General features: G+C 52.4%; 1 protein-coding gene across 41 annotated transcripts; it reads right to left on the reverse strand.

The window, feature by feature from the left end:
- Positions 1–1,650: 1,650 nt before the first annotated feature.
- HNRNPC (heterogeneous nuclear ribonucleoprotein C) lies at positions 1,651–12,767 on the reverse strand. Of its 41 annotated transcripts, none has more exons than XM_065565279.1 (10): positions 12,594–12,728; positions 10,259–10,413; positions 9,947–9,972; positions 4,894–5,157; positions 3,666–3,741; positions 3,038–3,085; positions 2,727–2,887; positions 2,408–2,509; positions 2,031–2,188; positions 1,651–1,950 (listed from the first exon to the last, which is right to left on the reverse strand). In XM_065565279.1, exons 4-10 carry the CDS (start codon positions 5,132–5,134, stop codon positions 1,867–1,869), a joined length of 870 nt encoding a protein of 289 aa, XP_065421351.1. In that variant the 5' UTR covers positions 5,135–5,157; positions 9,947–9,972; positions 10,259–10,413; positions 12,594–12,728; the 3' UTR covers positions 1,651–1,866. The 41 variants fall into 41 exon arrangements, with proteins under 41 accessions (XP_065421351.1, XP_023969330.1, XP_065421335.1 ...); XM_024113562.3 differs by having other exon boundaries at positions 2,396–2,509; positions 3,627–3,741; XM_065565263.1 differs by lacking the exon at positions 10,259–10,413 and adding an exon at positions 8,869–9,057 and having other exon boundaries at positions 3,627–3,741; positions 4,894–5,154; positions 12,594–12,716.
- Between the last annotated feature and the right edge of the window lie 2,413 nt (positions 12,768–15,180).

Genomic DNA, 15,180 nt, shown 5'->3' on the forward strand with positions numbered 1-15,180 from the left:
CAGAAGAGTTTTGCTCTGTACAGGTAAAGAAATGTATTTATATGAAATGGCTGTGAGAGAACTAATGAACAAACACATTCTTCCCAACCACAAGACAGTTTTTCAACTTGACATAGAAAACCTGAAGTGAGAAGAACTGATGAGAAATTCTCACTTTTTCTGCAGCTCGAATGTGACAACAGAACTGCTGGTGGCAGTGTTGTAGCTGTCTTGGTCCCAGGCTATTAGACGCACAAGGTGGGTGAGTTTTGTTTTGTTTTTTAATTGGACCTTCTGTTGGTGAAAAACAAGCTTGCAAGCTACACAGAACTCTTCTTCAGGTGACCAGTCTGTGAAAGCTTCTCTCTCTAACCAACAAAAGTTGGTCCAAAAGAGATTACCACACCCAACTTGTGTCCCTAACAGGACTAGGTCAGACAGGAGGTGACTGTCCTGCAGTGGGCCAAATGATAGTGTCAAAGGGTCAGGAAATGCAACCTAGGCTAATCCTCTATGACAGCTTCCCCAGAATTGTGCGCTTTGGGCTCCTTCAGTTCTACAGTGATTTCATTGTATGCTTTAAGGGGCTATTTTCATTGTTTGTGCTGGAAAGATCCTTGGGGTGGAGTGTGTCCGATTATACAGCAGAAGTCAAGAGTTAACACCTGCAGATACAGGCCTGGTGCAGTAACCAAACACTTATATGCACTCCAGGGCAGATCGGATGTTTTCCCTAAGATTGATGCCCAAACCCATGTGCAGAAGTCTGTCCAATAATGGCTACAGAACACACAAGCCCTCAGCAGACAGAGTTCAGCTGTAAGTCATTGCCTCAGCTACCCCCAAAGGACACAACATCCTAGGCTTGCGTGTTAGAAGAGTACACAACATTGCAGCATTAGTGACTCACACAGAAAGTCTGCTTTGTCCTCAACTAAATCCAATCTTTACTCAAGAGGGACAAGTTAATCAGGGAGCAGCATCCCAGAGTCCAGGGCCCATTCCACAGAAAACAGGACCAGCCCTAAACTGGGGAACGTTCGAGCAGGCAGGTCCTTACGGATGAGTTTGGAACCCAACCTCACCCACCCACAGACAAGTTCTCAACATTTTAGTCTTAAAAGGGGGTGAACAATCAGATTTATGCTCCTCCCACCCCACAGATACAGAGGCCCGTATTTAACCTCAGAAAGGGTAAACTTGGTTGGAAGAGTCAAGGTGTGCGTGTCTCAAATCTGAACTGAAAGCAGCAGCCATGTCTCCTTGCTTTTCTGGTGCATATTCATTAACTATCAGGTGGCTCAAGCATTAGTGCCCCTTAATCAGGTTTTGTCCTTTGAACCTCTCATCCAGCCTGTGACTGGGACTCAGAGAAGACCTGGGCCTTTCCGCACCCCAGCAAACAAGGCAGCAGCCTGAGCCCAGATGATAATACGTTTGGAGAAATGATACTCAGCTCCAGGAGTAGGATATCTGCCAGCGCACAAACCACTGGCTTGCACTCTGAGACATGCATCCCCAACCAAAAACTTCTTGTGGTACATCCTGCTCCTACTTGTCCCCTTCACCAACTGCTCTATGCCTTAATCTCCCTCCAATGTGGCAGATGCCGCTGCATATACTGGACCAGAGGGTGCCCCCAGGTGGACAGATGCAGGTAGATGCACCAGGTAAAAACCATACTTTTTTTTATTGTTAAATCATAAAGGTATCAAAATTAAAAGAGGAAAATTACAGGGGATTTAACAGAACTATGGGGCGAGCCAGGGGCGTGGCAGGAGACAACACCATGAACACGTGGGCGGGCAGTGAGAAGGAGGCTGGGGAGGGGCCGGTGACAGGCTCAATCTCAGGTGGGCACCTTGCTGGGGGGGTTGTGCCAGTGGCTTAGGAGTCATCTTCACCATTGGCACTGTCTCTGTCGTCCTCTCCTTCCTCCGCCTCCTTCTCGTCACCCTTGATGGATTCCAGCTGGGAGAGAGGGGACAGGAAGGGGTTAGCCACAGTGACACCCACTCTGCCCTGGCTCTCTCTGGTTTCAGGGTTCATACCTGGTCATCCCCTCGATCCTCATTATCATCATCGTCCAGCAGGTCCCCCTCCTCAGCAGAGTCATCTGCCCCAGCCTCAGACTCCATCTTCACGTTGCTCTCCTCCTTCTTCATGGAGCTGCTGCTCTGCTCCTCCTCAGACTTCTCGTTCTTCATCTCTGCAGGGGGTGAGGTTGGGTATCAGGGGAAATGCCACCCCAGGGCCTTGTGCCCACCCGCCATCCAGGGAGCTGAGGCTGCCCTGAGCAAAGCACACCCCATGGACGGGGACGGATTCTCCCATCCCTACCACAGCTCCACACCAAGGACAAACCAACGTGGGTCCCCCAAGGGAGCCCCACGTCCTTCTCCACCCCCCCTCTCACCCGTTTGTTTACTTTGATCCTTCTCGATCTTTTCCAGGCTCTCCAGCAGCGAATCCACTTTCTGTTTGATCTGGGTCAGCTCCTTCTTAATGGTCTGGATGTCATCACCTTTCACTGAAACCCAAGAGAAGTAGGGGACTGATTGCCACTAGGACCCATCCCAACAGGGTTCAGGCTGCAACCCTAACTCCAGAATGCAGGGCCTTAAGACCCCGCACAGGCAAGGGAAAGTTAGTATCAGTACACACTACTCAGAATGGGTCTGGCACCTGCAGCCTGTCTGACCCCGCCCCAGACCCCTCAAGTCAGCACTGCAGGCTCCAACACGTACATTTACCAGACTTGGAGGATGATCCTCGCTGACCACTCTTGGAATTAAAGCCACTCTTGCCTCGGCGGGAGGTGTTGCCAGAGACACGCTGGCGTTTGGAGGGCACCACAGCCCGGGCGATGGGGGGAGGTGGGGGCACACGTGCTGGGTAGCTGTACATCCTAGGAGCAGGAGGAAAACAGTGACCCCCGAGCAACAGGAGGACCTCCATGCACCCACCTGCACACTGAGCTGCAGAGTGTTACGTCCCTTGAGAGATTGCATGTGCAGTGCTAAAGCTTATAGTCATCCTCCCAGGACACTCAACGTACCTGTCATAGTAATCCCGCTGGAAATCATAGTCCAGGTCAAAGGAGGACCTGGAAAAGAAAGCCCATGAGACAGGGTCAGGATGGGCAGACAGCCTGGGGGAGAGAGAGGGGGGAAGAGGAGGAGAAGGAGGAGGTGATGGTGGGGAGGGACCCTGCTGAGGAAGTGGGGAAAGAGGTGCTGCTGCACCGAACCTGCTCCTCATGGAGCCTGCTCCTCATGGAGGGAGACAGGACCCAGCAGCCCAGCCTGAGGGACTCATTGGCTTCTCAGTGTAGGTTATACACACACATGGAGCCATGCTGCAGGAGGGCTTTGCAGAGCAAACCCACCAGCACCTGTCTCTCCAGTTTGCCTACCACCCAGCTGCTACGAGCTGGGATGGGCCTGGGCAGAACCTCCCACACCCACGGAGCCCCAGCAATTCATACACTTGGGGCAGGGGCCTAGGCAGCCCGAGACACCCAAGGGAGGCATCTAATGTGCAGCCACTTCCCAACATCCCTCCCCACCTCTGGGAGACAGAAAGAGAGAGAGAAGAGGTGCCCACGCAGGGCATAAACGCGATATAAAAAACATAAGGGTCCCGACCTGACTAGAGGGGACGGAGAAGGTGGTGCAGCTACTGACCCGTACATCTCTGCTGCCGACCGCTTCACGCCTGCCTTGCCCCGGTTCACCTTCGGCTCAGCCGCCAGGTTGATATCTGGAAGAGAAGCAGACACATGCTGAGCAGACAGCCCTACTCCTCATTGATGTGAGGAACTAACAACACTTCGATTGACTGGAGCCAGGCCCATAGGGGACAGCTCCTGGATCAGAGCCACTCTCCCCCACTGGAGTGCTAGCTCTGACCAGTGCAGCTCACCGGCATAAAGTGATAGCATGATCCATGTTCCTCTCCAGCACGACTTGGTACCCAGCCCCACCAAATGGGCCATGGGGAACAGCTGGCAGTGGGGAAGCAGACACACAAGCGCTCATCTACCACAGAGGCCAGGCAACGGGAAGGCTCCCCACAGAGGCAAGGCTTGCCCAGAAAAAATTCCCAACTCTAGACTGTGACCACAATGTATCCAGCTTGCAACAGGGCCTGTGTGTGTCAGTGACCCAGCCACGCACTGGCAATAGGGAAAGGGGCAGATTGCATAATGGGTACCTCAGTCTCCATAGAGGTCCACAGACATCCCCTGATTCACATCCCTGTGCCCAAGACTTCTTGAGCATCATACCCACCGCCCTTGACAGGTCAGCACTAGGTGTCTGTTGGCTGCTGGCCAGTGCCCGTAATAGCTTCTGAGATAAACCTGAGCCCTGGGGGAAGAGGCAGTGGCATCTCTTGTATCAGAGATCTGCAGAGGGTCAGAAACCTGCTACTCTGAAACACACACCCCCATCCCCACCCACCCCCATCCATTCCATGTTCAGTTCTCCTGCTCCCTCCTAGCTCCTGTGACCAGGCGCTGCAGGGGGGCACCTCAACAGCCCAACAACTAGCCAGGATGGGAGTGTTGGGTGAAGCTCTCTCAGAACCTGGCTGGTGATCAGCTTATCTTCTGCAGTACGCGCGGATGGGGTGGGAGGCACAGCTAGGGGACGCCCACCAAGGGTCTGGCCAGCAATCTCCCTGGTATGGTGGATAGGGTTAGGGCAGACAGGAGGTGCTTACCTGGGACCAGGCCAATGCTATCCCTGACATCTCCCAAGTATGTGAGGGTGGAGGACTGTCTGGTCTGGCTTAGGGATGCCGTCAGGAGGCGCTCACCTAGGACCTTGCACATGCTAACTCTGTGATACTCCTCGGTGTGCAGAAAGGGGTATCTAATCTGAGTTAGGGATGCAGCCAGGAGGCACTCACCTAGAACCTGGCCTGCGATCATCCGGCCATCCTCCCCAGCCACAGCAGCGCGGGCATTCCGTTCGTTGACATACTGCACAAAGGCAAAGCCCTTGTGCACAGAGCAGCCCACAATTTTGCCATACTTGGAGAAGATAGCCTCCACGTCAGACTTCTTCACCACCAGCGTGTTGAGATTCCCGATGAATACGCGCGAGTTCATGGAGCGTGGGTCTGTCTTGTTGGTGACGTTGCTGGCCATGGCTCACGCGCAGCACGGACCTGCTGGGGTGGGGAGAGCTGGTCAGAGGGACAGTCACAGAAATGAACACACCCCATCTCCCTGCATCTCGGAGCCAGGTCCGGTCCTCTACTGCCATCCATCCGGGCATCCAAGTGCTTTAGGACGAGGGACCGCGATCTCAGAACCTCCAGTCACACCACAAGGCATGACTCTCACAATTAGACTTGGGTGAGCAGAGGGAAGGGCCTGTCCATGACTACACAGTGATCCAGTGCCAGGGACAGCCAGATCCACCCCCTTTTAGAACTACCACTGTACAAGGCACTGGTGAGAGCTCATCTGGAATATGCTGTGCAATTCCAGTCTCCCATGTTTAAGAAAGATGCAGTCAAACTGGAACAGGTGCAGAGAGCCTGCTAGGATGATCAGATGAATGGAAAACCTACCTTATGAGGGGAGACTTAAGGAGCTTGCCTCATTTAGCCTAACAAAGTGAAGCCTGAGGGGAGATGTGACTGATCTCTATAAATACATCAGAGGGATAAACACCAGGAAGGAAGGAGTTATTTTAATTAAGGGCCAATGCTGGCACAAGAACAAATGGCTATAAACTGGCCATCAACAAGTTTAGGCCTGAAATGAGACAAAGGTTTGTAACCAGCATAGGATTGAAGTTCTGGAAGACCATAAGAACGGCCATACTGGGTCAGACCAAAGGTCCATCTAGCCCAGGATCCTGTCTTCCCGCAAACAGTGGCCAATGCCAGATGCCCCAGAGGAAATGAACAGAACAGGTAATCAGCAAGTGATCCATCCCGTCACCAATTCCCAGCTTCTGGCAAACAGAGGCTAGGGACACCATCCCTGCCAATCCTGGCTAATAGCCATTGATAGACCTATCCTCCATGCATTTATCTACTTTTTTTGAACCCTGTTAGTCTCGGCCTTCACAGCATCCTCTGGCAAGGAGTTCCACAGGTTGACTATGCATTGTGTGAAAAAATACTTCCTTTTGTTTGTTTTAAACCTGCTGTCTATTAATTTCATTTGGTGGCCCCTAGTTCTTGTGTTATGAGGAGTAAATAACACTTCCTTATTTACTTTCTCCACACCAGTAATGATTTTATAGACATCTATCATATCCCCCCTCAGTCATCTTTTCCAAGCTGAAAAGTCCCAGTCTTATTAATCTCTCCTCATACAGCAGCCGTTCCAAACCCCCTAATTATTTTTGTTGCCCTTTTCTGAACCCTTTCCAAGTCCAATATATCTTTTTTGAGATGGGGCAACCACATCTGCACACAGTATTCAAGATGTGGGCATACCATGATTTATATAGAGGCAATATGATATCTTCTGTCTTACTATCCCTTTCTTAATGATTCTCAACATTCTGTTCACTTTTTTGACTGCCGCTGCACATTGAGTGGGTTTTTTTCAGGGAATTATCCACAATGACTCCAAGATCCCATGCCAAGGGGAGCAGTGGAGGCAAAAAAAACCTACTTTGTTTCAAGACTGAGCTTTACACGTTTAATAGACGTGATGATATGAGGCTGCCTACATTGGCAAAAGGCCCATCTGTGACTTCTATTAGCAAATATCCCCAACAGTCAGAAATGAAACACTAGAAGGGGGGGGTTGAGTTACTACAGAGAATTCTTTCCCAGGTGTCTGCCTGGTGGGTCTTGCCCACATGCTCAGAGTCTAAACACCATATTTGGGGTCAGGAAGTAATTTCCCCCCAGAACAGATTGGCAGAGACCGGGGGGGGGGGGGGGGGGGGGAGGGGGAGAGGGGATTGCACCTGCCTCTGCAATGTGGAACACGGGTCATTTGATAGCTTGAACTAAAGTAAATGGTGGATTCTTTGTAACTTGACGTCTAAGTCAAGATTTGAGGACGTCAGTAGCTCAGCCAGAGGTTTCAGGCCTACTACAGGAGCACTATAGCCTGATGCGCCTGAGGTCAAGCTAAATCATCATGATTGTTTCTTCTGTCCTTCAAGTCTATGAGTAACACTGTGTATACAAGCCCCCAGAGCATTCTGTTGCTGCAGAAGACACTACGATACCTACGGAGAGGAGAGGCCCAACACCTAGCCCTAGGCACTTGCCTAGCTCTACAACTTTTCCTGGCCCTGGAATACAACCAGTGCCAGACCCAGTCACATAGGGCTCCGTCTGGCCCGGAATCACCTGGCAGCAGCCACCACCTCAGAGGAAGTGCTAAGAAACCTCGCAGCAGGCAGTTCCCCACCCCCCAGCCCCCACAGTTCCAGGTCAATCCAGAGTCTGAAGGAGGAAAGCTTAGATCCCTTCCACCCTTGGGTTTTAGGATGGGATTTCCAAAAGGAGCCTAGGAGTTTGGGACATGGGCAATAGCCTCCCCTCAGTACTTTTGGCTATCCCAGTCTTAACCCCGGCTAATGGAACTCTGGATGAACATGCCCAATCTGCCTGGACCCTACCAACCTCTTGGCCTCCTCAGCGACACCATGTGACGGGGAGTTCCACTGGCTATATGTCCATGGCATGAAACCATTTCCTTTTTAGCAGCATCACACTAGCTGCCTTTCCATTTCATTAACTCTGCCCTTGGTTCTGTAATGCAACTGCAGATCTACCAGCTGTTGTTGTGTACCCTCCATTCTCTCCCCTCTACGAGGGGCCGTCCCAATCTCTTTGTGAAGCAGACAGGCTGGATGTGAACAAGCTCGTGTGGACCCCTGGACCCTTTCTCCCAGCACGTCATTTCCATACTGGGAGTGGTGAGGGGCTGGACAGTCTTCGTGCAGACCCTGCCTTGTGCTCCACACCAGCCAATTCAGACCAAGGAGGCAGAGTGACCTTCTCTGGGTCACCCAGTGACATAGGGGCTCACCCTCAGACCCAAGCACTTCACCAAGTGCTCTCCCCTCCCCGACATTCTGTGCATGCTTTCCCAGCTGCCCTACAGACAAGAAGCCGTTCATGAAAAGCAATAACTTGCCCCTTCTGATGGAGACAAGCACAGGATATGATGGGCATAGGGCAGTATACAGGCACTGTGCATCAGTGGTATGAGGCAAGGATCAGCATGGGGGCCATGCTGCATGACATGAAGATGGAGCACAGCTTTATTTCCACTTGCCTCTAATGAAGGGGATATTCTCTCGTGGAGCTGCAGGGGGCTGGGAGGGGAAGGGAACAGAGGTCTGGAAGACTTCTTGAGAACTGTCCCCCATCTCTCAGGAGGGGATTGACCCTTTACACTCAACTCTGCTGCAAAGAAGATTGTTGCCCCCCACAAAAACAGCCCCACTCCCCAAAAGGTCAAGGCATTGGGGGCTGGTGAGTTAACACACCTGCATTTCGACAGCCAGACAGAGCATCTGCCAGGGGCTCAAGGACCATACAATGAACATGGCGCCAGTGGCAGTCCCTGCTGCAGGAGCCCTTGGACTAAAGTAGCAGGGGTGGCTGCAAGTCAGGATTGAGGGGCCTCAGCAGAGCTTGGTGAGGACTCCAGGACTTGAGAGCATGTCACTGAGTGGTGAGGTCAGCATGCTCCACCCCCACAGGTGGTTCAACCCCCTGCTGCTTTTGCACATACCAACCACTGACAAGGAAAGAGAGAACAACCTACATACAGCTCTAGCAAGACCCCATCTGGGACCTGGCACTCAGGTCCAAGACCCTCAAACCCAAAGGCCTCCGGTCCCAGAGCAGGGAGGGGAGAGTCACTCTATACACAGGTTCAGAAGATCCCACCTGGGATCCTGTGCTCAGCTTCGGACTCCTCACTGGGAGGGACATCTGAGGAGAGCAGCAGAAGGGTTCATGGGATGCTGGAAGGCTTCACGTCTGGGGCAGCTGAGCCTAATTGTGTGTTGAGAACAGGATTTCCATGGCTTCCCTTCCTTGGTCTCTCTCAAACCCAGAACTCTTCTCGTGACGCAGCTTTTGGAAGTGGAAATGTGACCACACTTACACAGCCTGCTTGGTTATCACGGCTGATCTTTCCCCTCCCACCACCAGAGTCACATGACCATGGCCCTTACCATGGCAGCACCCCCACACCCTGCAGCTCTGCTAATGTATGTCTCTGCCACAAGCGAACCTTGGACCACGCCTGAAATACAACACTGGCACCCACAACAATGCCTCCTCCATGCCAGGGCCTTTAGTTCTGGCTGCTGAAGCTTGCAATAAAACCTATTGGCCCTCACACCTCTTACCATGGCCCAGGATGGGTTTGTATCTGCGCCGCACGTGGTACCACCAGCTGCCACTGCTGCTCCAGGCTGGGTTTCCATGTCGTTGTGGTGGGTTGTTTGTGAGGGAAGGACGGTGTAGAGGAAGAGCGGGAGGAGGGTTTGGGGGTCAAAGGAGGAGAGGGGCTGTTTGGGGAAGGGCCATCGCTATCAGGAGCGATCAGCACCACAGACATCATATTGCAGCAACAGTTTAAAAATTGTACAAATGAAAGATTAAAAATAAAAAATAAAAAAATAAAAAAAATACAGACTTCCAGAGATGTTCTAAAACAATTCAGGAGAAACCAGGTCCCGCTCTCAGCACCCAGGCAGTCAGGGGGGAAAAAAAAGAGTTAGCGTGATCAATCCACTTTAAAAATTTAAAAACCTTCCACAGTCAGGAACACTCAGAAAAACTCGATTTCATCCGGTTAAAAATCAGCAGTGTCATTATCATCACCATCAGCAACATATCAGCATAGTCAAGTCATCAGCATTATAGTAGTATAATAGTAATAGTAACTAGCAACAACAATAAAAAGGAAATCAGTGGAAAGGCAGGAAAAATGGAAAAAAAAATTGGAATAACTTACTGTAGCTGAAGATCAAAAAAATCTCACTGTAAAAAAACAAAAATAAAAATAGCCCAGATTAGAAAAACGGGAGGTGCCAAAAGGTCAAGTCAGCAACGATCATTTCTGTTCTCTCCCTCTCTCTCTCTGTTCCAGCCACGGTTACCACAGAACCGCCTGGGGAGAGCTCGGTAGGAGACAATCACAGCCCTTTGCACATCATCATTTCACTCTAAAAATACCCGAGGAGAGGTCAGCTCATGAGGGGCGAAAAGGCTCCTCATCTACCCCAGCTGCTGCAGAAAAAATAGAGATAGAGACTTTAAAAATTACATCTTAAATCCAGCTCCAGTTTGGCGCAGGGAGCGCTAGGCCACGGGGACACCGTTAAAATGGCTCTATAAAATTGGGAGGTGTGCGTGTGTGGGGAGGGGGGTTAAAACGAAGCTGAGCTCCAGTGAGAAGGGATGGGGTTTCGCCTCGCTGCCCTGTGAAAGGAGAAGGGACAGATTGAGTCAGGGTTCCTCAGAAACACTGCACGCATCTCCCACTCGCCCACCAAGAGACCTGCCTACCTCCCAGGGGGCCGCAAGCTCACAGATGCCCTGGCTCAATTAGGATTCTGGGTGCGATGAAACTCTGTCTCCATCTTAATCTCTCTGCTTCTCCCTATCGCCAAGGAAGCAGCTCTGATGACTTGTGAGCACAGACACTTGTGAGCTTGTGGCAGGAGGCAGCTTCAAGTGGGGGTGCATCATGTTCACACACCATGAGGCAATGAGGGCGAAGGGAAGGAGAACATACATATGCTGGAGCCAATCCTCACAGAGGATGGGGAGAGGAACCTGCAAGTCAGTTAACTGGAACTCCAGGAATGTGGGGGGTTTGAGGCACTACATCCTCCTGGGGTTGGAAGAAAATATCCCCTTCCTGTCCCTGTCAGGTATTACAGAAGGCAGCTTGCTACTGGAAAAGGGGATGAGGTTGCCTTCTCTCCCTCTGAAGAGATCAGCATTAGATATAGCTGGAGATGGGATACCAGGCTAGGTGGGCCCACTGCCCTGTGGCCTGAGGGGCCATGGATATGATGTGAAAGAAATACCAGTCTACATGGGCCCATCTATCTGATCCAGCTTGAAAGGGGATGGGGAGGATCCCAGGGTAGATGAGCCCATTACCACACTGGTTCAGAACACAGACAAAGTGGATTAGATGTGCAGAAGTGTACTGGGGGAGACACTGGGAGAGGAAGTGTCCTGTGCCTTTAGTATACACTGCCACCACATGCTCCCCTGGCATGGTTCAGGGACAGCCTGAACTGCAGGGTCCGCGTTACCCCAACATAAGTCACACTGGAAGTCACACTCTCCTTCAAATCATCTCTGATCACTAGGAATAAGTCCCAGCCTACAGCATAGGGGGACAGGATCCTCTCACTCTCACCTATTGCTATGTTTATTAAACAACAAGAATGTCTACATGAGGCCATGCCTCTAGGATCTGAGCTCCACAAGTTGTTTCCCCAGCCCACTGTTACCCAAGAGAGGTGGTGTGATAGTGGGGAGGCTGACACTCCGGTTTGCAGTCACAACAGACACCAAACGCCTGCTGTTTCACACAAGGTTTGGTTACCCCCCAGGTAGACACACACACACAGCACTGATTTGCATCAGCTGCCCAAATCCCTGCAGTGATGTTTGTGCCCAGGGACCATTTACAGACACTTCTTGAACCAGAGATGATAAGGGGGTGGGGTCTGAATGTGTGGCCCCTCCCTACCATGTGAGTACCATGGCAAGTGTCCCCAACAAAGTGTGTTTTTTGTGGGAGCGTATATGTGCCAGCCGATCCTGATCATGGAGGCAGTCTGTGCACCCTCATGTGGGCCCCCCACCACCACAGGCGCATCTGGGCTCCCTCCATCTGACATCCTGGGGGGATGAGAGAGCACCCCCGCCTAGACATCCCTCCCGCCAACCTCCAGGTCTCAGCCATCTCAGCCACGGGGGTCAGCACAAGGGGGATGCGTGTGGGGTTAGCCCTCCTCCCCCTGCAAGGGGGCACTGGTTTCTCCTGGGGCTGGAGGGAACACATACCAAGTGAGTTAGCCGGCACTCCCCCACAATCCTACTCGTTAGGACGTACCATTTCCCCCCCCCCCGGGGGGGGGGGGTCCGCCTGAGGCAGGATATTTACTCTACCAGTTATCCCGAACTCCCCCGCCCCGCCCACCCTGGTCTCCGAGTTCGGGGAAGAAAGGGAGGTTTTGTTTCGGCAGCGCCATTCTCCCCCCCCCCCGAAGAGGAGACTCTCCCCCCGGAACAGACCATTATCTCACCCCCATTTCCGACACTGGCCTTCCCAAAGAAAAGGGTAATTTCCCTCCCGCGGGCCGCACCATTATGGGAGGGGAGATGTCCGCCCACCCGCTATTACCGGAGAGGAATGTGTGTCCCCCGCCCGGGGCCCGGGATGCGCACCGTTACCGGGGGAGGAGATTGTGCGTGTCGTGTCGTCGTTCCCCCCGCTCCAGGGCCGCACCATTCCCGCGAGGGGGGCAATGTGTGTGCCGAGCCCCTCCCCCGCACCGCCACTGGGGAGGGTGATGCCTCCCGGGCCAGGACCGCACCATTAACCCCCAGGAAAGGCTCGCGAACGACTCACTCACCGCTAGACCCCAATACAGCTCCGCGTCACGCTCACTATCTCTACGCGGCCGCCTCACTCCGAGTCCTCACAAAATGGCGTCTGCGCCGCGCAGCCCGGACTTATCTGTGCCCGCCCCCTTCACGCCTCCATTGGAGGGCGGGAAGCCCCCTTCTCAGCAGTAATTGGCTAGTATGGAAGTCGAACACAATATTGGCCAATGAGAGGAAAGAGAGTGAGGGCGAGGCTAGGAGTGGCTCTGCCCCTTTCTCCCGCATGCGACGGAAAAAAGATAACGATTGGATGAGAAATGTGTCACTCCCCAACCCAGCTCCAATTTTCCATTCTGACTGGCCTGTCATTCTCCCCCGTCCCTATTACATTTTCCTTTCTGATTGGATGAACAACTCATCAGCCCCCGCCCTAGCCTATAGGCCTCTGTGATTGCTCTGCTTTTGTCCTCATTGGTTGGCTGCCATGTCTGTCACTCTAAGACATTTCAACTCTTATAAGCCACAATCGAGGAAGAGGCGGGATCAACAGTGTCTGATTGACTGAAAGGGCTCCATGGCGGCGGAATTGCATCCGGGGCCTGCGCCCTGATACCTTCCCATTGGTCACAGTGGGGATGATGACGATTCTGTTTCCTCGCGTTGTCATTGGTGAGCAAAGGTGCCCCCGCTCCTGCTGTGGGAACGGCTAGCGGCGAACGCGCGGGAGCGGGTAGGTCGTGCTTCCGCCAATCAGCGCCGGGCCGCTCCCTTCCCGTAACGGCGATTGGCCGCTTTGAAACCGACCCTCTCAAATCAACAGCAGCCAGAAGCCGATTTTCGGGTGGGGAGGGGCTAGAGAGGAGCGGAGCTGGGAGGCCTTGAGCGAAAGTGGCGGGGCTGAGACAGAGCCGGGGGGGGCTGAGGTGGGGAGAGCCAGCTGTACCCTTCCCCCAGGGCCTGACTCTGAGCGGGCTGGTTTCGGGGTGCAGACCCCCCCTCCCCACATAGCATCCGAGACCTGCAAGGGACAGGGAGAGGTCGCTGAGTCCAGTCCCCTGCACTAAGTATTCCCTAGGCCATCCCTGACAGGTGTTTGTCCAGCTTTCTCTTAAAAATCTCCAATGATGGCGATTCCACAACCTCCCGACACAATTTGTTCCAGTGCTTAACCACCCTGACAGGAAGTTTTTCCTAATGTCCAACCAAAGCCTCCCTTGCTACAATTTAAGCCCATTGCGTCTTGTCCTATCCTCAGAGGTTAAGAAGAACAATTCTTCTCCATCTTCCTTGTAACAACCTTTTTTGTACTTATGTATCAGGGGGTAGCCGTGTTAGTCTGTATCTACAAAAACAACAAGGAGTCTGGTGGCACCTTAAAGACTAACAGATTTTTTTGTACTTGAAACTGTTATGTCCCCTCTCACTCTTCTCTTTTCCAGACTGAACAAACTCAATCTTTCCCCATAGGTCATATTTTCTAGACCTTTAATAATTTTTGTTGCTTTTCTCTGGACTTTTTCCAATATTTGTCCACATCTGGCACCCAAAACTGGACACAATACTTCAGTTGAGGCCTAATCAGCACAGAGTACAGCAAAAGAATTACTTCTCGTGTCTTACTTACAACACTCCTGCTAATACATCCCAGAATGATGTTTGCTTTTTTTGCAATAGCATTACACTGTTGACTAGTTTGTGATCCATTATAACCCCCAGATCCCTTTCAGCAGTATTCCTACCTAGGCAGTCACTTGTTTCAGCAGCGCCATTTTCCACCCCACCCCCCACCCCCGAAGAGGAGACTCTCCCCCCTGGAACAGACCATTATCTCACCCCCATTTCCGACACTGGCCTTCCCAAAGAAAAGGGTAATTTCCCTCCCCCAGGCCGCACCATTAAGGGGGGGATGGGGGGGAGATGTGTGCAACTGATTGTTCCTTCCTAAATGGAGTACTTTGCATTTGTCCTTATTGAATTTAATCCTATTTTCTTCAGATCATTTCTCCAGTTTGTCCTGATCATTTTGAATTTTAATCCTAGTCTCCAAAGCACTTACAACCCCTCCCAGCTTGATATTGTCCGCAAACTTTATAACTGTACTCTCTATGCCATTATCTAAATCATTGATGAAGATATGGAACAGAACCAGACCCAGAACTGATCCCCGCGGGACCCCACTCGTTATGCCCTTCCAGCATGACTGTGAACCACTGATTACTCTCTGGGAACAATTTTCCAACCAGTTATGCACCCACTTTATAGTAGCTCCATCTAGGTTGTATTTAGGGTGACCAGATCACCCAAGTCAAATATCGGGACGCGGGGGGGGCAGGGCAAAAAAAAACCAACAACACCCCCCCCCTCCTCCACAAGCTCTGGAGGGAGGCCCGGGAGATGCAGGGGAAGCGTGGGGCTGGAGTGAGTGAGAGTCCGGCCTGGCCCCGAGTGCAGGCAGGACTCAGTCGGGCGGTAGGGAGAGTAGGGGGGCAGCCCGCGGGGCCAGGCGGCGGCTGTTCTCCCCCCCAAGGCAGCGGGACTTGGGAGCAGCCGCTGCTGCAGCTCCCACTGCCGCAGGGGGAGGAAGCGGCCGATGGCCAAGCTTGGCGGCTGCGGCTC

This window comes from Chrysemys picta, chromosome 13, assembly GCF_011386835.1.
Source record: "Chrysemys picta bellii isolate R12L10 chromosome 13, ASM1138683v2, whole genome shotgun sequence".
In the NCBI taxonomy this organism is placed as follows: Eukaryota; Metazoa; Chordata; order Testudines; family Emydidae; genus Chrysemys; species Chrysemys picta.